Genomic DNA, 27,145 nt, shown 5'->3' with positions numbered 1-27,145 from the left:
GCACCAAGCCACTGTCAGTACAGTGTCACAGTCCTTTCGTCCCACTAGGCTGGGGTCGAGAGATCTCATGGTGCTCAACATATAGGACTCCGCGTTGTGAAACACTATTGTTTGGGAGCGGAAACCTTTTGAGGGAGTCAACCCCTTCCCTGGCCCCCAAACTTTTAATGCCCAGCAATATCGATGTCATTTGATGCTGTCTTATTGTCAAACCCAGTCCCAAACTTCAACAACTTGTCACGATGACAGCTCCGTCTCGTTGCCAGGCAGACAGCCAACAAGGCTGAGTACCTATAAAACCATTCACACAAACGACAGCACGATGATACACACACCGGATGGGACATTCGGATGCGGCTCCTCTGCTCTCATCCTGGTGGAATGGGGTAACCCAAGACGCTGGCTTGTCCAAACGAGGAGCAACATTCAACTGGAGAGCTACTGGTCAACATTACATCCCTCCGAAGATGATACAAATAGTGAACTGTATCAGTAGCCCACTGTGGCACTCCGGCTTGAACCGGGAGCTGGACATTGGCAACGATGTCATGGTGCAAGCTGGCATACCATAACCAAGCAAACTGACAAAGTCGGCATACTATGTCGCTTTTGGAACTAGCACCTTGATTTCACAAGCAGCACCGACAAGGCCAGCAGAGAAAGGAACGCAGGGCGTCCCTCTGAAAAGCTGGATACACTCCTAAGAGGTAGACTCACTTCGGTACATAAGGTAGGCAGGCATTCAAGAGACCTGTGTCCTTCATAAGGCACAAGCATAGTTTATATGGAAGATGCAACTCCTTCGGTTGAACCAGCAACCCTTTCCGGTCCATTAATGTCCCCAACAGCTTCTAATATTTTTCAGTAGCCATCGAAAATCATCCGTAGAAAGCCTAGATTTATTCTTATTATTAATATCCTACAAACTTTTTACCATGAGTAACCCCCAAACCTGCATGATCTTGAGCGGGTGAGCTCGTCACGCAAATCATGGAACACACATGGCACACAATACACAGAATGCAGTGAGCCGCTCCTTATACGGCCAGATCGACTCATCTTCCACTCTGCCAAGCTACCAATGCAGCGGCAGTAGCCGTCAAGAAGGGCGAGGGAGCAGTAAGATAGGTATGTCGGGAACCCCGTCAGCCAGATTCTAGGCCGTCGTGAAGAGGGTCCAGAACCTGGTCCCCAAGGGGAAGTGAGGTTGACGGAGCAAACCCAGGATGTTCTGGCAGGCAAATATGACCGATATCGAGTTGGTGAATCAAGACCGGTTGATTAATCCTGCGTGGTGTGAAAGTGTATGGGAAGGAAAATAAAAGAAAAAGTTTCAGCATCATGTGGAAGCTCAGAAATACTCTGCCAAGCCGGGCTGAGAGGTGCAATCGGCGTGAGTCGGTCCGTTCCAGTTGTGGGGCTGTCTCCTGGGGGCGTAAGTACGGCGATTGGACAGAAAGGCCCCACTCCTCGAATCGATAAAAAAGCTCGTTCTTGCTCTCCTAATCCCCCTTCCCCGAAAAAAAATTTCCAACAGCAACAACCTCATCAGCCTTTCTTGGGCGTGAATGCCCTTCCTTGGGCGGTTTTCGGGTTGACAACCATTCTGTATTCCGTCACCTTAGCCGGAGCATGGTTGACCAAATAGTCTCGAGGCCTTTGCCCTATGTTTCTTTTTTCTTGGCGCTTTCTAGTCTGGGGAATTCTCTAGGCTGTTGCTGCGCCTGGAATGGTTTAGTTTTCTGGCCGATTGTGACCAACACATTTTCTCAAAAGTTCGAGATACCTCCTAGGATACGGTTCGAGGTATTTCTCAAAACCACAACTTGCCTGCCTCTGTGCAATTACTCTATGCGCAATAGGTTAACTTAGTAATCGTTCGCACGTGGAAGAGCAATCTAAGGCCTAGACAGCCGGTCCAATCCACCCTGCTACCGAGCATCACAAGTGCGGTAGTAGGACTAAAAAGGACAAACATTTCATTCATCTAGCTTGTATTGATTGGTAGTATATAATCATAATTTACATCTCGAACCTCTTAACTCCTTGATGCATACCATATTGAAGCTCATGTCATAGCGTCGCGACCAATATCCGTAAATCCGCCAAATATCCAAGGTTAGACCAAGTTTCACCTTCCATGCCTAATCCAACCCCCATGACCAGGCTTCTAAGCAAATGTCTTACTTTCTGTTGTCGAAGATGTACCGTTCGTCCGTGAATGAAAGAAGGAATTTGGTAACAAGACGACCAATGTAATTGTAACTAACATTCCGAGGATAGGGATGAGGCTCGATGTTGGGAAGAATTGGGTCTGCCGTCAAGTAATCCAGCTCGTCCCCTGTGACCATCTCGTTAGCAACCCTTTCCTGCAGCGTAACCAAGAGCAGGACAAACCTACAATCTTCATCGATCAGCCTCCTGAGCTTACGCACCATGTCCGCAGCCTCCTCTTCCAACTCTCCCGGCTCGAAGCAGTCGTCATCCAGCAAGGGGTTGAAGCGACGGACCGTGGCATCCCGCGTGTGAGTTTGATAGACTTGGTGGAACTGAAAAGCGAACTGCTTAAACGGCATGTTCTCGATTTCCTGGTTGACCTGCAGCACGAACGAGCGCTGCCACTCCGGAGTACTCCGCTGACGCAGCTTGATCTCGGTATCTGAGATGACAAAAAGATCGGCCGCCACCTCGACCGTTTCCATGAACAAACAGAGGACAAGGAACGCTGCCAGGCATGGCGCCCACTTATTACGCATCTTGCGTCGTACTGACCGAGCAAAGTCATCGAACACCTTATCCATCTCATGGCGCATCATATCATCCAGCACTGCCTTAATCTGCCGGTTCAACACACGCGGTGTTACGAACGGCATACCCGGCGCGTTCGGTACCAATCCCGTGGGCTGAAGCTTGGCGAGATTGTCTCGCGTCATGCACAGCTGCCGTGTCATGACATAATGCATGGCATAGATGGATAGCGCGCTCCGGACCACAGGGAGCTTGCTCCGTCGTTCATACTCGTGCACAATGCGCAGGACTTTCCTTGGTATTTCCGTGTGATGAGGCGGTGGGGTCATCAGTTCTGGGAACCACGGCTCGTCGACGATCGCGTTAATGTACTCCTTCAGCTTCTTCTTCAGCTCGCTCCTTTGCGTGTCCCCCGAACCGGAACCACCGCCATCATTGCCCGCCATCCCCCCCATCTCCAGCGCAATTGGCGCTGCACCTCTCAAGGTAAGCGCCATCTCATTATTGCGCAACTGCGCATGCCAATGCTGCAGAGCATCGGCGCCCTTCGCGGTGAAGAATTTCGCGCGGAGCTTCAGCACGGCTCGCATCCCAAAGCCTGAGAAAAGCTCGACATCGCATGGCATTTCGACTCCACCCACAGTAAAGCTCTCTACATTGTCTGCCACGAACTGTGCGACCTTCTCCTTGCGCAAGTGGCCACGGATGAACTCTGGGAACAGTATTATGCTAAAGTCGGGGAACCGCCAACACACAACCTGCGGGACCTGCTGTGCTAGCCGCATGCAATTCTTACACGGCCTCTGTGCATCACAGCCCACTTTTCGCGCATGGCAGTGGAAGCAAGCACCCTTGCGACGCACATCAAGAGCTGCCTTGCGAGACTCCTCGGCCAGAGGGCCCTTCCGGCCACGTTGAGTTGGCCGAAGAGAAGAGGCGGATGATGACGATGACAAGGACGCCAGTGCCTCCTCCCACGGGTTTCCCGGCTTGTCTTTATGCTGGGAAATAATCGACGGCGTGACAACGACAAATTTATTGGCTGTGGTTGTGGAGGGACTCGTTGTTGTCGGGCTGGCACTGATGCTGCCGCTACCAGAGCTTCCTGCTGGAGACGAAGAGAGATTACGATGATGCGATGGGAATGACACCGCCGTGGCTGTGGATGCCTTGCGTTTCTGCACTCGGTGAGCACTGTTATTGGGCTTAATGATTGGGATCGGTGCAGTCCTTGGTATCGTGGTCGGGGGCGTCGTCGGGACAGCGGTAGGCGACCTTCGGGGCTCTTCTCGCACAATTGAGACCTGTGCTGGTGATGGTGACTGAGGAGGAGCGCTTCCAGAACTGGCAGGTGTGTGGACAGTTTCAGAAATTGCAAATGGCGAATGTCGATAAGAGGCGGCTGGCGAGGAAAAGGCGATATCTTCATTTGCAAGGTTTGGAGACGGGAGAGATCCGGTAATCAGGTCACTTAAATTGTTTTTACTGCTGCCCCTGAGGTTAGGGGGCGCCCATGGAGACGCATTGGACGGTAGCGGTACGGGCTGTTGGTTAAAGAGGTTGAGGGAGCTGTTGAGGATCTGCTGACCCTCAATAACGCTGCTGCTATTGTTTACCCCTGATAGCAGGATGTTCCACTCTGCTGCGAACAAGTTAGCAACAAGAAACCCAGACCAGCAGAGCAAAGAAAATCTCGTCAACTTGCCATTGAAGTGGGCATCTGAAGTCCAGCTATTAAGAAGGTCCTGGTCAAACAACACATTCCCACTTTGACCTAGGCTTTGTGAAGCAAAGGGACTGCTTTCTGCCACAGGAGGGGAAGTGACGCTTCCAAACGCTCCACCTCTCTCACGTCCGGCCCCAGCAGGCAAGGATACTCGCCCTGAGAGTTCGCTCAACCGATCAAACTCCTGGCTCGACGGCAGCTGGGAGGATGGCGTAGTGAAAGCGCCTTGAGGTCCGACAATCACCCATGAACTTGCCAGGCTCTGGCTGACGCTCGCCGGACTCGCCAGCAGTCCGTTGCTTTGACCATCGCCCCTTACTGACCCAGCACTCAGCTGACTAACAAAATCCCAGAGCTCGGCATCGCCGCCGGTTGCTGTGTCATCCAAAGGCGCAGCGGTGTTGTCAGAAGGAGAGAAGTCGACCTGTTGATAGGATGAAAAGGACACTGGCGAGGAGCCGACTGACCTGACCGAGGCCGATGCCATGGTGCGCGTATACTGGTAGACAGGCAGGGCAGGTGGCAATGGTGATGGTGACAATGGAAATGTCGCAGTTTGGTAGCAGTACTACGCGTGGTCCTTTGGTGTTTGTGTGATACTGTGCTTCGTGTCCGTCTAACCCAGACTCGCTCCCAACAACTTGCGACTTATCCACGATGATGACGGAGTAGCAACAATCGTGACGAGAGCAATCTCTCTGGCCACCAACTATGCTGTCATCCGTAGCAGGGAAGCACACGTCGAGGTGATTTTGGAAAGATCTGTATAGCTCCAGGAAACGTGGTGCGCGAGTGCATCAGGCTGTCAGCTCGCTTCGGGATGTGTTCGCCCCGGCGATGTCAGACGTCCGCTGGCGCTGTGCGCGGATGCCTCCGGGGAGAGTGGGAGCACAACGCCGAAATGGGCGGACGCAGGAACTCAGAAAGAGAAAAACAGCCTGGACCCAGGTGTTCAGCCTGAAATCGGTGTGGAATTCTGGACAACACAGTGAATCCACTCAGCCTAAGTCTTAGGAAGGACGCAAAGGTGAAGTAAACAAAAGGCTCGAGAGAACAGAAAGATGGTGTTGCAGGTTGCAACCTAGAACGTCGTCCGACCGAGGACGCGGGCAAGGCCCGTCATCTTAAACGGTACCCCACGGTGCTGATCCCGGCTCGGCTCAGCCCCGACGGGAAGCTAAACTCCAAAGGGCGACCGAGCTGTGGGAGCCAAGACTCTTTTCCACACCGCGGGCTGCTTGCCCCACCTGTTGCATCGCTGTCTTGGCATCATTCTTGCCGTTGACCGTTGCAACTCTGTCTGCACTGTCGTGTGCTGCCCTGCACTTCCTGGCCCACCTTTCTTTTTTGTTCTCCCTGCCCCATTCAAACACCGACGAAAACGATGCAAGCCCAGGTGTGCCGATCAACTCAGCTTGTACACCGTGACACACCGGACTGCAAGCCGCACCCATGACTCTGTGATGCATCATAAGAAGCCCTACACCCTTCTCTTGTCAATGATTTGATTTAGAGGATCGATGCCTGCTGCCCTGTTCTTTTTGGGCTTTGGCGCGCTGGGTTGAAGACGCCGTGGAACGTAGCCCAAACGGTTCCAGGCTGCAACAAGCTTTGCAAGCATCTACTCCTGGTAAGCTCAGCCGATACATAAGGACGCGGACGACAGGCCAGTTATGTCTCGATTACCTGAGTTGCTACTGCGTTAACAGCCGGAAGTATGTTGGGTAAGATTCACCCAGCATACGAAGCCATACAAAAAAATTGAACGATCAGTGTTCGGATATATTTCAAAAGCCAACTCCGAGAAAGTACAGTCAGGGTATAACCAGGGGATATCAAATGTGCAAAGCAGATTTCCTCCCACCAGCCAAACAGAGAGAACCAAGAAAGAATTCTGGAGAACATGCCAAGCGAGCTCCAGCTTCTGAACTGCTCCCAGCAAAACCAACCAGCCATGCGACCCTTTAACCGAGCATCGGATACACTGGCGAGAGCAGAGACCAAAGAAGCCTCCAACCCCTGCCTAGTAGTACTGCATCGGAGCAGGGGCAGGTGCAGGTGGAGGAGGAGCAGAAGCCGTCGCCGCTGCGGCCTGTTCTGCTGCGATTCTCTCCTGGATCCGCCGCTCCGTGTTGACATATAGCCTATCCAGATACTCCTGTGAGGACTTGTCAGTTCTCGGCTTTTTAGCAGCCAAAGATGGGGTGAGGTTCACCTACCATAGCCTGCGCGTCTTTCAGAATCTTCGCGACTTGGATTCCCGCCGAGATCAATTGCAGGATATTCCGATCATCCTTTAGCGGCCGGCTCTGGTTCTTCGCCGCATGTTTCATCTCGAGGGAGTTCTCCAACACCGTCACAAACTGCTTGATCTGCCCGTTATATAGCACCCTGGCCGGGATCCGCCTCTTTGTGGCCAACCGCTTCAGCAGGTACACCCACTCGGTCCACTCGCGGTCCTGGGGCCGTTCGACGGGCCGCATGTCATGCGTCAGTGGGATTGGGAACTGATACTTGGCCACGAAGTCGTAGGCGCACTGAGATAGGCGTTCATTGACTTGGTTAAGGACCGCGTCCTGTTCCTGGATGTGGAGGTGTGTTGGCAGGCGGGGGAGTTCTCGCTCCTGGAGGGCGATGTATTCTGGAGGAGGCCGTTTGAGGAATTGGTGTGGCCCGTCAAACTCGTCACGGTTGGATGGCCTGCGGCGAGTCCGCGGATGTTTCCCGGCTGCGAGTTTGTAGTGCCTGGTGTTACTACCGGGAACTATCCCACTGGTATTGTTGGAAGTATTAGTGGGGGTCCTGTCCAGCGAGTAGTCTGAGGCACTTGGGGAGGTGAGGTCATCCATCGACTCTGAAGGAGAGTACTTCTTCCCCGAATACGACGGATATTGATAGGGTTCTTGGTTGTTCGTCGGATAAGTTGTCTGAGGACGGTCCTGTCGATCTTGTTGATCCCATCCCCATGAAGAAGCACCATTATAGGAACTCTGAGCAGGTGCCTGACTCAAATACGACCCTTGATGTGGTTGTGTTGGCGCCAGAGGGGGAGGAGGAGGTGGTGCTTGGGGAACATGGTGATAGGAATGCTCGACAGGGGGGCGTCCATTCTGAGCGTTACCTCCTCCTGGCAAATTGGCTGGGAGGTTACGAGAGGGCGCAGACGGGTATGTCCAGCCTGCGCTTTATCGAGAGTCCTTGGTTATTTCCTGCCCTGGAAGAAAAAAAAGGGGGGAGGAGGTTAACGTGTGATATTCCTCTTACCTCTGTGTTAGAGAAGGGGTGCTTCCAGAGTCGAACCTGCCATTGTAGAATGATGATGAATTGTAGAAGTGACTTAAGCAGTCCGTCAGCCGGGCGCTGTTCATCTCTCTCAGGTGGTAGATATTGAGGTCCTGTTCACACCTGCGTGAAGCAGCCCACCGCTCATCGGTCCTAGGAGCGGGCGTCGGATGACGGTAGGCAAAGTCTGCCATTGTTTCTTTCCTTTTTCTCACCGTTACGCTCACTTTCTGGGCCACACTATTGCTTGGTTAGGAATTCAAAAGAGATCCTGGACGGCGTTTCACCCTGGCCAGTGCAGTACTATACAGCTCCGTTGAGAAAATTTTGAGGAAAAAAAAAGATACGGAAAGGGGGGAGAAGCACCTAAAATGAAAACACCCTGCGACTAGCAAGACGGTTGTTTAGGCGTGATGAAGACAACAGCAACCGATGGGAAGAAAAACCTGCGACCGGGATTTCCTGGATATGGCCTTCAAAAACTCAGCTCATGGGAGCTCCACGGGGGCGGCGAGAGCTTCGCCGGGATAGTTCCTCTTAAGCTGGCAGGCTGAACCCGGTAGAATGGTCGAGGAAACGGTGACAAGGTGGAATCCACCGAGCTAAAATTCCAACGTATGCTTCCCTGGAGGGACAGAGGACGTGGTTCTGTTAAGGTTTGAGATTTGAGTCTAGTTAGCGGCCCAGAGCAGGGGACAAGAGGGGACAGCGTCCCGTGATGGAGACCTTTATGGCCCCGTGGCAGGGTTGACGCTGCTTCTTAGGGCTGCACACGCGGGTAGTGCAGCACCAGAGCACCATTACAGTGTCCAGCAGGACACACTACTCGTGGGCACTGGACAGACAAGAATCAGTGCTGGCAGCTGTCACGAAGGGCAGTAGCATGAAGGCCGGGCCACGGCACTCGCGATTCGTGAAGCAATGGGCAATTGAGGCTAGGTAACTAACCCGCAGTTCCGACCGTCAGTGTCCCCATTCGCGTGAGCACCGCCGCCGAGGCTAAAAAGCACAGGCAACTTGTACTCGGTAAGATGTAGGCTGTAGCAAGACGGGAAGTAAAGAGCAGATCAGGAGAGAGAGATGGGAAAGGAGACCCAGTGTTCCGGAGAATTGAGGCTCCGCGGGGGGGGGGGGATTACGGGTGTCATTCCAGCTGAGAGCAAAGGTCCTCATGATCAGGAACGGCAGACGCCCCGAGTGAAGGCAGAGGGCACGTAGACGTCGACATGCTCAATTCGTCCAATTGACTCGTGAGCTTGTTGAGCTTTGCTGAGTCTGGCCGCATCGGCTTCCAAAGAGGACGAAAGGAGGGCGTGACAGGCACAAAGACACAAATGACCACAGAAAGAGGTCGAGAAGTGCGTGGTCAGAGGAGGTAAGGTACCGTTGGGCGTCGATGGGGTTGTCGCGCAGGCCGGCGCCCAGAATGGCCGGACAGGCGCCATTGGTGCCAGACAAGACGGCGAACTGGGACCACAGCGATTCACGCAACGACCGGACAATGTGATTTGGTGGAGGCCGGGGGTAGTTGGGCAGAAACGCTTGCTTCGCTGGCGCGCCCAACCGCGCCGAACCACGCCGCACCACGCCGCTTGCCCCCCTTGTGAGATACCTCTGTCCATGCCACGCATTGAATGTGCTCGACTATGTTTGGTGTCGTCACGATCGTGGTGACACGCATCAGCACCCGCACGACCCTCCACACTTGGCTTCCAGAAACAGATTGGCGCTCCCATTTTCGGCTGCTGGCCACGCTGCCGGGGCGCTTCCGACCACAGATTCGGGAATGGCGGTCTGCACGCTGCCGAAGGCCCTGTGCTGTTGATCCCAAGGAAGGGGCAAAGGATAAAGGCTCATCGCGACGCACTTCGGCCTTCTTTCTTCCTTTTCTTTCACGTGTGTTCTTGTGTTTTGTGTTCGCCAACCCTAACCATCATCCATGCCGGACCGCCGCTGCCGTGCTCTGTACGGATTAATCCGTATCTTGGACAACGGCCCGAAGCTCCACCATCATTTTTGAGTCCGTGCCAAGATCGCGCCCTGACGCCCAACAACCCCCCTGCCGATGCCGATATCCGGATGCCAAGGACTGGATTGCTCCGGTCCATCTCTCAGGGCAGAGGACACTGGTCAAGCTGATGCTCACCGAGACTCGACCTTAACTTGGGTGCTGTCCCTGTGTCACCGAGTCACCGTGACCTTTACCTGCCCCTCGAGGGATGCTTATCAAGCTCAAATCCTGGTGAATGGTGTCTTTTCCGCACGAGTTCAAGGTGGGTAGGTATGTATCGGGTCAGTGTATTGCGCTCCCCTAAAGGTTAGAAAGGTATATTGGGCCGTCACGGTGTTTGCTTCACCGTAGCTTCATGGCAACCGTTTTGTCGATAGTCGACAAGGAGGTTGGTGATGCCCTGTCTGGTGGTTTTAGTGACGTCTCTGGTCGCCCATGGTTCACGGGCAGTGCAGCCGGGCTGAGCAATGCCCGTTGTGCTCTGACATCACCACTATCCACTGTATCATTTTTTTTCTGCAAACCATCCACATCGAGCAGTGACTTCCACAGAACTGCTTGAGCCATCAAAATTTCGCAAGCAATGGCCTCGTCATCCTTCTGCCATGGCAGGGCATTAGGCACGATCTTCTCCCAGGACCTCAACGACCTTGGGAAATATCATCCGATGCTGTGACCTTTTTAAAAGGAGACGATGGCTGGAAGATGTGGAGTCAAGGTAAACGCATAACTTCTAGGGGGCTGCATACTTACCTGAAGTCTTTGTCTTGCGCAGGTTTCCAGCATGGCGATTGAACCCAAGACTGGACGAAATTTTTTTTGGGGGGTTTCCCATCAGGTATCTGGTGTTGGTGGTGCAACGCCAGATCTCCTTTTGGAAAATGCTGATCGCTTGATCAGATGAGCTGGTGAGTGCATAGTCCTCGCGAGACTTGTGGAGATCTCAAGATTGATGACATCGGTGATGGCAGAGAGCTGTTAGATTTGGGTTTTAGCGAAATTCGATGCTACAGTCGATCGGCCTTGGATGTATCAAGGCCGACAACATACGGTCGTCGTCAGCGCTTGAATGATTGGATTGCCACCAACATGTGCTTTCCACTCTCCAATGTTGCGATTTGTCCTCAAGAACTCCCCCATCTGCTCGAGGGTTACACGACCACAACAGAACACATTATTCTGTGTTGGAATAGACTGGGCTTTCCAACTCGGAAAGATGACCCTTTTCTGGGCAATGGATGACGCTGTTCCTCAAGCTCTCTCATCTGTCATAGTAGCACACTCCATGGAAGCAGGAAACGCATCACCCCCTTCCTCGGATGGCTACTTTTATCCTCAGTTTTAGGGTGGTGAGTGGGAACTCAGTCAAACTATGGACCATTTTTCACCCTTCAATAGTATGTTGCTGAACTTAGTTCGCCCGAGCACAGTTCAATGTCTAGGTGCAGAGAGTGTCGATCGACTGCACTTGCTTGTCGACCCCAGTTGTTATTGAGTGTTCGAATCAAGCGCGCCGGAACAGTGTGCCAGAATATACCAGAATCAAAAGTGTTGTGTGCCAAATGCCTTTTGCGAAGGAATTTGCCACATCTCAGGTTGTGGTTCCCGGTCGGTGTTTTGAAAGCCAGAAGATTTGGCAGGGCATACTACTCGTATGCAGATTGGATCTCGAACTCGTCAAGATCAATCTGAATACGGGCAACAAACAAGTCCGTCAGTCCTTTAGCATCGTCCAGGTCTGACACACTCACCTCCGAGCATGATCCTAACTTAAGGCTAACAACCTAGAGAGTAGCAGCCAGCCTCGATATCGTCATCGTCTTGGTCCTGTCCATGTTGGCTGTCGAGTTTTCGTCGTTATCTGCTCGGTTATGTCGTTCCTCGAGCCTTAGCGACCGAGAACCACATCCCTCGACGATTGACGCTCGATGTTCAGGCATTCCTTACTCGACGACGCCATAATCTCGACAGCTTTTCGTCAGCACCGCAATCCGACTCCAACCCATGGAGAAAAGACATGATCAGAGAGAGGCGCCAGGTTATGAGAGTTGATAGCACTGTTGATGACTTGGGTCCAGTCGGCGCAGAGATTTCTAGTCATCATAGGCCATCTCGGAGATGGAGCGGCTGTCGCGGCTCGGAAAGTCGAAGATGCACCATGCCGCTGGCTGAGGAGACTACCTCTTCGGCCAGCACTGCACACCCTCTTTCGGGTCAGTAAAGTCCAGACCCCGTTGAACACGACCCTAAGCTGCAGCTCTCAAACGACAGCAGTATCTCACAGCAATCAGGGACTGCCACAGAAGCAGCGGTTTTAACACTGCTCATTTCATTGAGTAACTCGAACACTGCAAGACGACGAGGGGACCCTTGGGAATGAGGGGTTCTCCTCTCTCCCCTCTTGAACCCACATCTCCGGCATGACAACAGGGCCCATCGACGACCGCACCTGGGCTGCGGAGTCCTGAGGCTGCCCCGAGGAGCCCCGTTTCTACGCGCTTCGCTCGGCAGCGCACACGGTCGCTGAGTTGTCGACGCCTCCGTCCTGTCTGGGACGCAGCCTGCCATGCTGGGAGGGTACGAGATTGACCACTCATAGCGCCGCGATGCCATGCTGCCCTTACATTGGCCAGACCTGTCTTCGCCAATGTTCCACACGAAGCCTCATTCGTCGAGGTCTTACTGCATATGACGTACAAAGACAGGACTCGCACAGCGCTGGTGTATGATGGTAGAAACATCAATATCTCTGTTGACACTGGTTGATGCGGCTCTGCTGTCGATCCGTTGTGCATACGGACAGGACACTGCCGGAATACCAAGCCGGGTCAACGCTACGAGCCGTTGCGAGGCTTGGTTGACGAGTGTTTTGGGCTACCAGTCACGACAGCAATGGGGCTCATTCGCCTATCTCTCGGATGCTTGCCAGCGTTTGATCTCGCTCGCACCACTCAAACGAGAGGGCTGATAGGTAAGTGTCATGTCACAGCCACAAGCGAACCATGCCATGCCATGCCATACCGTGCCGTTCCATCCCATCTCATCTCATCGCAACACTGAAGGCACCTCATGCCTGGGCAGGTCGAGGCATCACATACTGCGCGCAACGCGGGGCTTTTGCGACGATGCAATTGCTCGTTGGCAGCGTGAGTTGTCCTTTCTGCCCCTCCATCCCCTCCATGAAGCCCATGATGTCGTCGAGATGCAATTGACGTCAGTGGGCAATTTCGCGCAACAGCCGGCAAATACGGAAGTAGGCTCACGAACATCTCCGTGTCTCTCCTGATAGAGGGGGGGGATGGACGGCCGAAGAAGCGGCCTAGCCTACCTGCAGTGATGAGTTGGCAGATGGAGCTCAGCACCCTGGCCCCTGCAAGTGTCGCAAGCCAAGAAGACGTCGGCTCACTTGATAGGCCCATTGCCGTCGTCAGCCCCGCCGACAAGCCCATTTGTCGCCAGAAACAGGAAGGAGAGCCAGTCGAGGCCGGTCGACAGCGGCGTGCGACGCTCCCTTCTTGGCTGTGGCCTATGAAAAGTGCAGCAGAGGCGTTGCCAGCTCAGAGATTCCCAATGTGACAGTCCATAAACACGCAGGAAATGCGAGGAAACGAGATGCCCATTGGCGAAAGAAAGTGCAGGAAAACACAAGTGGATGCGGGAAGAAGGATGCTGATGGAAATTGCAAGCAGAGCGGGGTTCGAAATGTCCCGGACCCCTTTTGCGCCTATCGTTTCGTTGGACGGCCACTCGCACGATGTTCCAAACTTAAAATGTGCCCGTCCTCGCGCTCTGCCCAGCAAACTGTTCCCCTCCCCTCCGATCTTCCAGCCAGAACCCAACGACCCGCCGACATTTCTGCCCAACACGCGTCTCGCATCGTCATTGCTTGCTTAATCTTAAGCTTAACCCGGTGCTCCACCTTGGCTGCTCTGCCTGCTTTCTATATCTGCCTCGTTCCACTCATCTTTTTTTTCTGATTGCGACACCTTGTTCCTGGAACCAGCCTTCTTCCAAAGCCCAGGATTGCTGTTGTTTGGCTGCATTTTCTTTGCACCACAACATCAGCTTGACCCAAGGATTTCTTGCCCACAAGGATATTGGACACACGGAAGCCCCCCGTTGTCCAGGACCCGAGAGCATCGTTGCTCTTGAAACACGCCGGGAATGACTTCCTTGGTTATGTCCAGGTCAGAGACGATGTCTGGTTTGAGCCATCTTGAACTGGACGAAGTGCACACCCCGTCTAGGTATTTATTTCCTTTTTTTTCTTTTCGGCAGGTTTTGTGGATTTTGTCATGTTTTTGGGGAATTTGTGTTCTGTGCTTGCGTTTTGCCTTGCTCAACTTGCCTTAAGTGAGGCTTGTTCGGGTATGTAACGGTCACCAGCCACTGGAGCCACAAGGACAGCCTTATGGATCCTAATCAACCTGGAGATTCTCTGGACACGCATTCACAAATTGCTGCCATGGACTCGAGGATCACGCTGGAGCGCCATCACCTTCACGGTTTTTCACATTTTGAGTTCCCGTGGTTTTTGTCCGGACTTGGACCCTTGGATTGCCTGGATCTTTCCTGGACCACTCCTGGATTTCCGAGGACATTATCGCCTGGAACCGTGGATTTCATCAGGGTATTTTGGACTCTTCGAACACCCCGTGGATTTCCCGTGGATCACTTCTGGACCACCTGGACTTGCCTGGACCCTGTCATGGACCCTTGGAACAGCCGAAGATCGAGACTTCCTGGGATGCGGCTCTCCGAGTCGCGGGATCAGAACGGCTTCCAGTTCGCTGATTCTGGGATGCCTATGCTCAATTGTTTTCGTCTTCACATACTTACTCGGCTCTCCGGAGCTCATGGTAAGTTCGAAGCATCGGTCGGACTAGTCCTTTCCCGGATTCTCGACCCAAGACGTGCAGCTGCGCTCCAACCTTGACCAGCAATCAACCGACCATGAGGATGCCACCAAAATGAGCCAGTTTGGAGATTATCGTCGATATAAGAACTCCATGTCGTCGGGAATAGAACCTGAGCCTTGGAAATTGGATTTCAGCTACGGAGCCTTTCCGCAATCCCTTCGAGAGACTTTGGGGCTGGCTCATCTTTACACTACCTGACCAATCGATTCATCCTTTGCCATCCACTTTTCAAGACATTTCACCCTCACCAGCTCATGCTGTGTCCGAGAGTCTCAAAGCGACTCTACGGCAGCATGATATCCCCCCTTCCCCCCCGGAGACTTTCTCAACTGCCAATTCCCGGACTGCCTTGGATCCTCGGCCATCTGGATTGGACTCCCGGTTAATTGCCTATGGAATTGGATTCCCGGACTTTGTGTTGGCTCCAGGCCAACTACTTCTGGAACTGGATCTGATCGACTGGTTGTGCTGGCTCCAGGCCCAAGTTCTGTGGCCCAGACGTTTTCCTCCCGAGAGTTCTCGGGTCTAGCCTCGCGTGCCTGATTTACAACGCAATGATCTTCAGATGGTTTGTGAATCCCCAGCGCCAAGCTTAGCCCTATCGAAAGCGATCATGAAGTTGCTGACAGTAATACCGCTGCAGGAACAAGTGTTGCCATCTGGATTTTCTGAGGACTTGTTTTGCCATGATATGCCTGACAACACACTAACCCTGCTCAGCGACTATAGCTTCTCTCCTCAGCCCAACATGTTTTCCAGTGCTTCCGGGATCTATTCTTTTTCTCAAACAGGACCAGCGGACCTTTCAGGTTCGTCTTGGGATACGACAGAAGGAACACAGAACTTCTCTGAATTTGCGGACGCCGCGGACTACTACTCCGGCGAGACTGAGGAGTTAATTCTCCCCTTTGGCCAAGTCACCCCCAAGTCTGATCCCTCGGAGAGCTTAGATGATATCCAGACTCGCTGGACGCCTTCTGTTGCTATTGACAACAAGGCGACCAAAGCTGAGCCGATGGGTAGGACACCAAGCCAGAAGAACAGGACCGCCAAGCTTTCTTCGACAGTAAAGAAGACTCGGCCCAGAGTCCAGTCGATTCTGACACAGGCCGCTTCACAACTGTCGAAGCTTGACATGGCGGGTACTACCTCTCCGACCTACCAGGATGTTCCGCAATACCTTGGCCAGGATTTGGATTCCCTTTCAGTGTCGCCCCAGGTGACTAGCTCTGGTTTCTACTCTGGATATGCTTTCCCTGATGGTCTCGTTTACACCGGAGATGTTTCTCTGAGCCAGCACGTGAACCCCCAGGTCTTTGGTTCTGGGTTGATTGCCTCTCCCAGCTCCTGGGGTTCGCTGAGCCCAGCTGAATCTCGCCTCTCTTCTCCAGGCATTGGAGATGGTTCAGATGATGTGTGGTCTGGCCCATCCCTTACTTCTCCAGAGGAGAGTCCAAAGACGTCTCCCCAGCTGCCAACCCAGTCCCCAAGGTATGTTGAGACTTCGCTGCATCCCAGATCATATCCCCTCTGACGCCATGTGCCATGTTCAGCCTCAGCCGGAAGGTAGATGCATCTCAACAGTATGTCACCACCGAGGACCTTCACGGAAACCTGCTTCCCTCTTTGGGAGAGGAGAGTTTCTCACTTCCTCCCGCTTTCAGCTCTCGCCGCCTCAGCGATGGTGAGTCTGCGAGGGACCATTACCTCTACAAGAATGCGCAACCCGGCCCGGATGGTCTTTTCCACTGCCCGTGGGAGGGCCAACCGAACTGCAACCACAAGCCTGAGAAGCTCAAGTGCAACTATGAGTAAGAATGAACTATCTCCTTTTTTGGACTTGCATCAGCTGACCACGGTTCACCTGTTACAGTAAGTTTGTAGACTCTCACCTCAAGCCTTACCGTTGCAAGGTTGAGGGTTGCCAGAACGCGCGGTTCTCCTCTACCGCCTGCCTTCTGCGCCATGAGCGTGAGGCCCATGCCATGCACGGCCATGGTGAGAAGCCTTACCTCTGCACATACCCGGGTTGCGAGCGCTCTGTCGTCGGCCACGGTTTCCCCCGGCAGTGGAACCTCAAGGACCACATGAGACGGGTTCACAATGACAACGGTTCCAACGCTCAAGCCACTTCTCCTAATGGTTCAGGCAACGCTGGGTCTAGGGGCAGGAAGAGGAAGAGTGATGCCTCTGAGAAGCCAATGACCCAGGAGAAGCCCGTCTCCCGGAAGGTCAGCAAGTCCAGCAACGAATCCTCTGCCACCTCCAAGCAACCAGAGCCGCTTCAATCCTCCGAGATTGAGCAGTGGTACGCGCATCAAAAGGCTCTTCAGGCTTTCATCCAGGGATGGGCTCAGCCGGACGATCTCCAGAGTCTCCAGGCCATCAAGGAGGCTCAGGATCATCTCACTGCCATGGGCAAGATCTCCCACGGTCTACTCCAGGGTTCCTACCAGCGTTCCTGGAAGGGCTGAATGGCCTGGTATGTACAGTCCCCCAGTGGCATAGGTTGCTACATTACTAAGTTTTGCTCCCACCTAGCAGGCGACAATTGACCCAACTTCTGGGTTCATTCCATCAAAGGCATGCGAGCCTAGCCTCTGCAAGCGCAAAAAGTTAAATTCTCACACGCCTTACATCTTTCTGGATCTTTCCAAGGTTCGAAGATTCCCCTGCCACATATGCGCTTTGCAAGACGCGCATCATGGGTATGTCGTAGAATTGCGATTTCTACGAACCTGACTATTGGTCCTTCCCGCATACCCAAGGGTGACACTGTTCGCCCCGCCTTGCATGCGAGTACTCGTCTGGCCCTTTGACCATGACCGAGTTTTGAGACTTATTCGCTCGAAGGGCATGTTGAAATGCATGCTGTGGGTCTTCAAAGGCCTCTGTGCAAGCATGACTTCGAGGTTTTCAGGACTGTGGGGTGAAAGTTGATGTCCAACTCACGACTGCCGACGCACGCTCTTTTTCCTTTGTTTCTTTTTTATGATGACTTATGATGACTCTGACGATGATGATGACGATCTTTGATTTGACGACTTTTCCTTTGTCTTGGCAGGTTCTCTGTCTTGGGTGGCTCAGTTTGCTTAGAAAATAAGTCTGGGTGGTTTTTCTGATTTTTCTGGTTGGCTGTCTTTATTTTGGTTATGCTGTCCGGAATCTATAGACTCTGGGATTGGCGTTGGGATGGAAGAAGACTATGTTTGCCTCAAGGCTATGATGTGATGTAACGACATGATATTATGAATCAAAGTTATGAGACCGATCCAACAGCAGCTTTCATCTTACAAGCGCCACTGTTAAACTCTCTGGATAACTGCTCCAATAGGGGTAGATTCCCCCACAGTAAATTACAGTGCAGTATTGTGCAGCATTGTGTTTTGTGACTGTACGCTTGTGGGTCATGTAGGTCCCCAACGGCGTCCCACGGGTCGCACATTCCGGAAAGGTAAATGTGATTGTGGGGAACTGACACTCCATTTACCATTTCCTGATAATGTCTAGAGTTCATTACACCCTAACCCTAAATTTCTTGTCAGCCATCGTTGCCAACAGAACCCAGTGAGGCTGCGGCAATACAAATGTCCTAGTAAGTACTACATCGAACTGAAGTTGTTTCTGGTCAGCTGGGAAAATTAAGGAGTGTTTCTCTTTGATGAATCAGAAAGCTGAGACTCTCAGGCAGCGTATGTTCCAGCACTCAAGACCAACTGGCAACCAACCGGTTTGTTTCTCTTTCATCAGGATAAATATATTTACCGGGCATGTACTCGTAATGGGATTTATTCTTATGGTTGCTGGTTCTGGACAATGATAAAGGGCCACGCAACCCGATTTCATGGTCTCGAGGTGCATAGGTGTCAAATGAGTTCCTAAATACACTGCTGTTTCTCCCTATTCGAGTCGACGTTTCGATGCAGCCATGAAGCTTTGCTTACAGCTCCTCTTTTATATGTTTAGTCATGGCGTCAGCTACTACGATGTAGGAAAAGCAAGAGGTTGCGAGTTGGGATGTTCTCCAGTGTCTCTTGGAGGGTTGATAGGCCCCAATGGCTTTGGACCTCCAGATGTTCTGAACTTAACAGCGCGACAGTCCGCAGGAAATGATTGGAATTGTCACAATGACGAGTGTGAAAGTTATGTACAGCATGTATGGAGACATTCATCGCCATGTTTTCAAGGAAGCGAGTATGAAGCACAGTACTGTGTCTTCATAGATGTCGATTTTGCTGGCGGTCGTGGATTATCAATCATAACAACACGTCAAAGAGCTGATTACCTCGCGACGCTTCCAGCATTTACCGTTCCGGATACCACAACTGGCTTCAACCTTGACTTCACCCGCCTAGGCTCAATTAAATTTGAAGTTAGAGACATCCCTGGAAAAGGCAAAGGCATCATCGCAACAGACTACATTCGGCGCGGCGAGCGCATCCTCGCCAACACGGCCTCACTCATGATCGACTACGCCGTCTTCAGCGATCTCGACTACAATATATACACCGAGCTACAAGCTTACGCCGTCGACCATCTACCTCTGGCCCACCGTGATGCGATCCTGAATCTCTCCTCTCACAACGCTACGAACCTTACCTACACCCAGCTCCTCGATCGCATCATCGCCACCAACATGTTTGACATCGAACCCGATGAAGACGATCCGTTCGAGGAGCCGTTCGCCGTCGTCTTCCCCGATATTGCCCGACTCAACCACGACTGTCGCCCCAATGCTGACTATCGCTTCTCGCATGCCTCACTGGCGCAGACAGTAGTTGCCTCCCGCGACATCATGCCCGGCGAGGAGATCACCATCTCGTACATCGACCCGCTTCAGCCGCACAAAGAGCGTATGGCCAAGCTTGTGCGGTCCTGGGGTTTCCAATGTACGTGTCCGCTGTGTGCGATGGAAGAGCAAGCAAAAATCGCAGAGTCAGATGCCAGGATCAAGCAAATTTTGAGGTTGAGGGAAGAGCTGCGAAACTGGAAAGTCACGAGCCGTGTTTTACCGCAGATGGCCGAAGTACTGGTGACATTATATGAATTGGAGAGACTATGGGGTGAGATCTATCAGGCCTATTCGCTTGCGGCATTGGCCTATAATGCTGTGGGCGACGAGTGGATGGCCGTGAAGTATGCCCATTTAGCTAGGGAGTGGGGGCTACCGATGGTCAGGGAGGACGATGCAGATATGGAGGAAATGGCAAAACTAGCAGGGAATCCGAGCGAACATTGGAGCTGGATGAAGAGGGTGAGGAGGGATGAGAGCCATGGTAAGATTGAAACGGAAGACTCAAAGGACAGCGGCTGCCTAAGCAAGCGAGTGAAGAATTGATGTAACAATTTTGGTATGCTTATTTGTTAATATCTTTTGGATGAGTTGATGAGAATGCCACTGAAAAAGCTATAATCCGTATAAGCATGATAACTTGATGCGAAGAAGACCGTTGCACGTTCAACCGAGCCCCTGGAGGGGCGTAAACACTGTGTGTACGAATCCTAGCTGGAAGTTACCGGGCTGATTGGTTCTTGCGAACCGCAGCGCCCAGCGCAACGTTGAAAGTGGAGTGCGGGGCAGTGATGTCAAGCACTCCACACCATCGACCCTTCCCAACCAGGTGGGAAGTTTCAGTTGACTGGTCTTCTTGAACACGGGACCTTCGGGAGCGTCTTGAACGGGGATATTTGCTTTGTATGGTCTCTGGGCCTCAACTTGTTTGCCTAATAATTATAAAACAACTAGCTCATCGACATATCAGTTTGATTACCATTTGCAAAGTTCCCGATTACCTGCCTCGAATTAAGCCATGCCCGACAAACCTTCCAAGCTGGACACGGCAAAGGCGATTGAAGCGATTCGCGATGCTCGTCCCCCTGCGACGGACCGGTTCACGTACTTGACTATCATCGAAGCAAACCTGTGCCCCGAGGTCCTCCCGACCTTGAACGAAGTGCTGCAGGATGCTGAACTGACGCAGGAGATTGGCTGGGATCTGGTCTACAACCTGGTCAATCTCCCAGGCTCTGAGAAATGTCTCGAGACCGTAGCCAGACTGGGCAATCCGCGCGAGGTCATCCTCAAGGTCCTCGAAACACTCGAACTGATGGCCGACGAGGAAGAGGAAGAGGAGGAAGAGGAGGAAGATCAAGATGAGCAAACAGACAATGATGAGCCTCAACAAAAACTAGTGGTTTCCCGAACGCATAAGTTCATTACCCTCGTCGGAATGCTTGCAATCTTGCACAAGCGCATTAAGACAAAATACCCTAGCCGGTTTCTTGCGCAGACGCTACACACCGTCTTCAGCACGTACAAGCCAGCCAGCCACGAAATGACCGCAGCTATCGTCAACCTGGTGCACAGCCTATCAGGCCGGCGTAGGCCGCCGCTGCCGACACGTCAGTCGAGCGTCAACGTAGCCAACCCGGACCAAGATGGCGATTCCTCGAAGAATGCGCCGGACCCTGAAGCGGATGATAAAGAGGGGAAGGAAGATCCGACAGAGGCAGAACTGCAGCGGAAGCTGTTGCTTAGTTTTGTGATTTGCGTTCTGGAGGCGTATGTCAATGGGAATGATATGGCATGGGCAGCTAGACTGCTGGAGTTTTATAACCCAACTAGGGTGGTGCCAGGGAGAAGAACTCTGATGGCGGCCTTTCGAGAGAACCGGGAACTGCAGGCTAGGGATTCTATGGTTGGCAAGTTGGTGGTAAGTATTCATCAAACAGTCATGGTCATTGTTCTATAGTTGACCAGTATATAGTCCCTCATAGCCGATTTACGGCTAGAGAAGTGCTCCAAGGACTTCATTCACCAAGTGTGCGAAGGCCCAGTACATACGCAGCCCTTGACAGAACCCAACGACCTCACAACACCAGACCATATCTCCCTGTCAACAGGTGGATGCATCTGTCTGATCGCATACTGGGTATTTGCAGCGACTGTTTTCAACGCCACCACCCACCCTTGCCCCGAGATGTACATCTTCCCCGAGCACCTCACCCTCCTTGACAAATTTCTCCGACAAGATGCTCACTCTCAAATCAACAACTCGCCTGGTACTGCCGATGCGCTAGTCACTGTTGGCATGTGGCTGCACCGCAACAACCTAATCGCCAGTGACCCGTCTTCTCCCCTTACCAACCCCACAAAGACCTCCCCCGAAGACCCAACCTCCGATTACATGCGTTACATCCACCTGACAACACTTGTTGCGCTGTATCACCCGCAACTTCAAGCGCGCAACGCGGCTAGCACGCTTGCGGCCCTCGTGCTGCACGCCGACCCGTCGGACGAGGACCGCCTGCGCATCTTTTACGACCTGCTCGAGAACTGCACGTTCGCAGTGCTCAAGGCCCGGGCAGTCGCGTGGCTGCGGGAGGCGATTATCGCGGCCTCACAACATCATAAGGAAAAGAACGCGTTTGCTGGCCCGCATGCGCTGGAAACTCTGCAGTATGTCGTCTTTCCCAGCCTGGGCGAGGTCCTCCTGGAGGACTTGGACGAGGCGATGGAGTTCCTGGCAGCGAATGCGCCGTTTTTACTACAGGCAGTGAACTTCGCTCTGTTTCTCTGGGGGTCAAAGCCGGGGTTACCGTCTGTGGTAAGTGAAGCAGGAGCTCAAGAACAGGGGCAGGACAACAAATGGGCTCATGTGTTGCCTGACAACATGCACGCTACGGTTAGAGAGAGGTGGTTTGAGCCATTGAAAAAAATCTTGGCAAAGATAGAGCAGGAGGTAGTGTTATCTGAAGACGAACTAGGCCCATTTGGAGGAGATATTGTAGTTCTGAGGGAGAGATTGGCCAGGTTAGAAGGAACTGAGTGGTTCAAGGCGGAAGGAAGCTAGAGAAGTCTTGGGCTTCTACCTCAACTTTGCTGAATAGCGTTCATAATCTCGAGCCTTGTGTTAAAGTGCAAGTCGGTAGTCTCTCGGAAGTTTTTTGACCACCGTGAATCAAGACAGTTTAAACTTTGACGGTACATCGTTGCCTCAGGTAGAGTGGAGCGTTACATTGCTTGAACTTCGCGAGTTCAAGGCCAAGCTCTCCGCTGGCAAGCGTCATGCCAAGACGTAGAGTGGGGTAAGCCTCTGTTTATCTCATCGCTGTTCTTAGACTATGACGTCATGGAGCTGGCGAAGTCAAAAGACCCGAGAACATTTCCATACGGGGATCAAAATGCTTTGGATTCGAACAAGATCAGGTTGGCGTACTATGGCGGGTTTCGGTCAGTTGTTAGTAATAGTATTAATTGCATGCAATAGTTCATGATATGATTGTACGCATGTTGCGGAGTTGACCCAACACGCCCGTAGTTTCGTATGATTGGATTCCATGATTGAGCATACTACGTCAGGGGGCACGCTCCTCGACACGCTCTGTGTCAGTGTTGACCGATGTCTTCCAAGGCAGTGGCTGCAATTGGGAGTAAGTGGATCAATTGTCTTATAAACTCCCATCGAGTAGACAAAGGAGATAGGACTTCTTCCATCTTGCCTAGATACCCAACAAAATCTCAGAATTTTCTCACCTATACACAATTGCATGAAGAACCAATCGCATCAAACAAGCTCGCCAGGGAAGGATGGCAATGAGAATCGCAACAACACGTCAGTAATACTCAACCCCGGGCATGGAAATAATGAAGCAACAAGTACGACATCATCGAGCTCGAAACATATGGGACAGATCAAGAATGGGTCGCGGGGAAATGAATGGAGAGGTGTAAGAGGAGACGAGATAGTGTCTAGCAGCAATAGTTCTCTGGACTCTTTCTCAGACTCCTCTGACGATGAAAGTGTGGAAGGAAAAGAGCAGGAAGAGAGAGCGAAGACCCGATCCAACTGGGCTAACCTGGCATGGAAAAAGAAACAGCAAAGGGGTCCAGGAGACGAAGATGAAGACGATAGCCCATACAGCCGCTTCCGCTTCCACAATGATAACTACTACACCAAGGGCCACGTCTCAAAGCATGATGGTAGACTGAACATATCGCTCATCAATACTAGAAGCACGGGTTATCTTGCCAAGGCGTTGGGCACGGCTAAACGAAAAATGGCAAAGTTTCCTGAGGTTCTGAAGAAAGAATATGAGCACGGAGCCGGAGCAGAAACAGATGTTCAACAGTCTCCCTTCGAAGCTGGGACGGCAGCCGTGACCCAACAACAACAACAACAACAACAACAACAACAACCTTTACGTCATACTTCAATAGAAGTGTCTGAAAGGCCGCCTCCTCGACTCAACATAGTGATTATGGTGATTGGTTCGCGGGGAGATGTTCAGCCCTTTTTGAAAATTGGGCGGCTCCTCGCCCAACGACATGGACACAGAGTACGGATCGCGACACACCCAGCTTTCCGGGAATCTGTCGAGCAACAGCATGAAGAACTCAATCGTGCTTGGAAAGCAGAAGGAGGGGGCGATCCGAAAAAAAAGAGGAACCATTGAGTTCTTCTCTGTTGGTGGCTCACCCTCTGAACTGATGGCCTTTATGGTCAAGAACCCAGGAATGATTCCAACTCTGTCAACCGTCAAATCCGGTGACGTAGGTCGCCGCCGAGCCGCAATGCGGGATATGTTCGCAGGGTTTTGGCGAGCGTGCATCAACGCTACGGATGGGGAAGAAGAAACATCAAATGTGACACTAATGCGCAAGCAAGATCCATTTGTTGCCGACGCTATCATCGCCAACCCGCCTAGCTTCGCTCATATCCACTGCGCTGAGGCACTCGGCATCCCGGTCCACCTTATGTTCACTTTCCCGTGGAGTCCAACACAGGCGTTTCCACATCCCCTAGCCCGGATACGGCAGAAAAGTAGCAATGTTGATCCGGGTTATGCTAACTTCATCTCCTATCCACTCGTTGAAATGATGGCATGGCAGGGGTTAGGGGACTTGGTGAATGAATTCCGGACGAAGACCCTCGGTCTGGATCCTGTGTCGACACTGTGGGCTCCAGGAGCAACATACAGACTGCACGTACCATTCACATATCTATGGAGTCCGGCGCTGGTTTCGAAGCCGGCAGATTGGGGCGAAGAGATAGATGTGGCAGGATACGTATTCCTGGATCTCGCATCGTCATTTAGTCCCCCCGAGCCGTTGGCCCGCTTTCTAGAAGCAGAGGAGGAGCCCCCTGTGTACATCGGGTTTGGTTCTATTGTTGTTGATGACGCCGATCGCTTCACGGAGATGATATTTCAGGCGGTCAAGCTGAGTGGCGTGCGCGCTTTGGTATCAAGGGGATGGGGAGGGCTTGGAGGTGATGGTCTTGATGTGCCCCCTGAGGTATTTCTGCTTGAGAATACACCACACGACTGGTTGTTCCCACGGGTCCAGGCCTGCGTGATCCACGGCGGGGCAGGAACCACAGCAATTGCTCTGAAATGTGGGAAACCAACCATGATAGTGCCATTCTTTGGGGACCAGTACTTCTGGGGCACCATGGTAGGGGAGGCTGGAGCAGGGCCGTCTCCCGTGCCATACAAGCGTTTAACAGCCGAAAAATTGGCAATCGGAATCCGATACCTTTTGACTGATGAAGCAAAGAAAGCGGCAAGAAGAATCGCCCATGACATCGAAAAGGAGGGTGATGGAGCGGATAATGTCTGTCATGCTTTTCACAAGGCCTTGGTGTTGCGAGGGAAAAGATCGATGCGCTGCTCCATTTTACCTGATAAGGTGGCTGTCTGGCAGATGAAAGGGACCGATCTGAGGTTGAGCCCCATCGCTGCAGAATTATTGGTTAAGAAGGGCTTCGTGTCATGGAAAAAGCTTCGGTTGCTGAGACACAACGAGTGGAATGACTTTGAAGGACCGGGGGAGCCGCTGACAGGCGTGGCAGGGTCGTTGATGACATCGGTTGGGAATGTGTTTAGTGGAATTGGAGGAGTTCCATACAAAGTTGCAAAGACGACTAAGAAAAGAAGAGAAGAGAGGGAAAAGAGGAAACACACTCACCGAAAAACACAAGTTGAGACAACAACCACACACGCCATCGATCATGGCAGGTCATCCTCAACAGACATGGGTACAGCCGAAGATGTCGCACGCCAAGTCGGGAGAGGAGTTTACAAAACGATATCAGCGATTGCACGTACTCCTGTTGATGCATCTCTGGCGCTCGCCCAAGGCTTCCACAACGCTCCGCGGTTGTACGGCGATGACACAGTGCGAACACCAACGCGAGTAACCGGCATCAAGTCTGGACTTAAAGCAGCAGGGCGCGAGTTTGCGTATGGCATCTATGACGGTTGGACTGGTATTGTGCGGCTCCCGGTGCAAGGAGCTCGCGAGGGGGGTGTACGGGGCTTGGTGTCTGGAGTGGGAAAAGGGTTGACGGGATTTGTTCTAAAGGATATTGCTGCTCTCATCGGACCTGTGGGATTCACCCTTCAAGGAGTGGTCAAACAAATAGACAGAAGGCGCCAACCATGGAAGTATATCCGACGAGCAAGAATTGTCCAGGGTTATAGGGAATTGGCTGCTTTGGATGCTGAGGAGGGGAGACGGGTCGAAGATGTGGTTGCTGCCAGATGGGGGCTGATGAAGGAGCTGTGGGCAGTGATGATACGTGAAGAACGAAGAGAGCAAAAAGGTTTCCGGGGCAGTCTAAGGGTTGGTGCGCGAAAACTAAGGAAGGACAGAGAATGGGCTGCGGCCTTCGAGGACGTCGAAACCGCAAAACAAGCTTTGGATGCGCTGAGGAAGGGCGATAGCCTTGAAACCGTCCTCAAAAGGTGCAACGAGGAGGCTAACAAGCCGGGCGATGACATGGTGAACGAGGGCACAAGCGAAAACCAGGTGTTCTTCCTGAAAAAAATCAGGAGTCCCGATGTTGACTCTGGTCACCAAGACATCACGAGCATGGATGAAGAGATCACAGGACTCGAGGTCCAAACAAAAGCAGAGGAAAATCCCTTCTCAACAGCTACACCAACAACATGTGGAAACAAAGCACAGAACAGGCAGACACTGCAAGCACTAGAGCTAGAGAGATAATGGCTGTCGGGCTCATGGAGCTTCTGCTCAGTACAAAATAGTCAAGTGAGATTAGAGTGCTTCAAACACTATTACACGTCAGATACTGCTATGATCTCGGAAGTTATGAGCCGGATGCCTTTAGATATGGCATTTGCCAAACATATGCCACAACGAAGGCAGAAAGATGAGTGTCGTGTATGGGTGTCCAAAAAATTCGGAAGACGATCATCTATTGGACTCAGTGTTAAGAGAAAATCGATGGGTCATTCTGGGTTCCCTTGGCGGCCGTGCTGAAGGCTACGATGCCACATCGCATCACGGAGCTCCATGCCAGCACGCATCACTGGGTATGTGAGTGATATTTAAGTTTCTAGTCAGGAAAAGACTGAGCTGAAGTTTGGCCCAAGGTGTGTGTTGCAGGCAATTTGAGAAGTGTGAGCTTTGTTAGCCATAAAGTGATTGTTACT

At 52.3% G+C, this 27,145-nt stretch overlaps 4 protein-coding genes across 4 annotated transcripts; 2 read left to right on the top strand and 2 right to left on the bottom strand.

The window, feature by feature from the left end:
- Nucleotides 1–2,183: 2,183 nt before the first annotated feature.
- CTHT_0023550 (gal4-like Zn(II)2Cys6 binuclear cluster DNA-binding domain-containing protein) lies at nt 2,184–4,961 on the bottom strand (the record flags this gene model as incomplete). Its single annotated transcript, XM_006692756.1, has 1 exon — nt 2,184–4,961. One exon carries the CDS (start codon nt 4,959–4,961, stop codon nt 2,184–2,186), a length of 2,778 nt encoding a protein of 925 aa, XP_006692819.1.
- A 1,536-nt stretch (nt 4,962–6,497) lies between these two features.
- Nucleotides 6,498–7,323, bottom strand: CTHT_0023540 (uncharacterized protein; the record flags this gene model as incomplete). Its single annotated transcript, XM_006692755.1, has 2 exons — nt 6,498–6,632; nt 6,694–7,323. The coding sequence occupies 2 exons, from the start codon at nt 7,321–7,323 to the stop codon at nt 6,498–6,500; spliced, it is 765 nt and encodes a 254-aa protein (XP_006692818.1).
- An 8,111-nt stretch (nt 7,324–15,434) lies between these two features.
- CTHT_0023530 (zinc finger domain-containing protein) lies at nt 15,435–17,160 on the top strand (the record flags this gene model as incomplete). The annotated part of the gene is made up of 3 exons (XM_006692754.1): nt 15,435–16,177; nt 16,240–16,497; nt 16,560–17,160. The coding sequence occupies 3 exons, from the start codon at nt 15,435–15,437 to the stop codon at nt 17,158–17,160; spliced, it is 1,602 nt and encodes a 533-aa protein (XP_006692817.1).
- A 1,653-nt stretch (nt 17,161–18,813) lies between these two features.
- On the top strand, nt 18,814–26,696 carry CTHT_0023520 (uncharacterized protein; the record flags this gene model as incomplete). The annotated part of the gene is made up of 9 exons (XM_006692753.1): nt 18,814–18,880; nt 18,988–19,575; nt 19,627–19,962; nt 20,495–21,399; nt 21,454–22,293; nt 22,688–22,764; nt 22,896–22,919; nt 23,491–23,891; nt 24,025–26,696. 9 exons carry the CDS (start codon nt 18,814–18,816, stop codon nt 26,694–26,696), a joined length of 5,910 nt encoding a protein of 1,969 aa, XP_006692816.1.
- Nucleotides 26,697–27,145: the final 449 nt, after the last annotated feature.

The sequence above is a fragment of the Thermochaetoides thermophila genome, assembly GCF_000221225.1.
Source record: "Thermochaetoides thermophila DSM 1495 unplaced genomic scaffold scf7180000011816, whole genome shotgun sequence".
Classification (NCBI taxonomy): Eukaryota; Fungi; Ascomycota; class Sordariomycetes; order Sordariales; family Chaetomiaceae; genus Thermochaetoides; species Thermochaetoides thermophila.
This window is presented reverse-complemented; position numbering and strand designations above follow the sequence as displayed.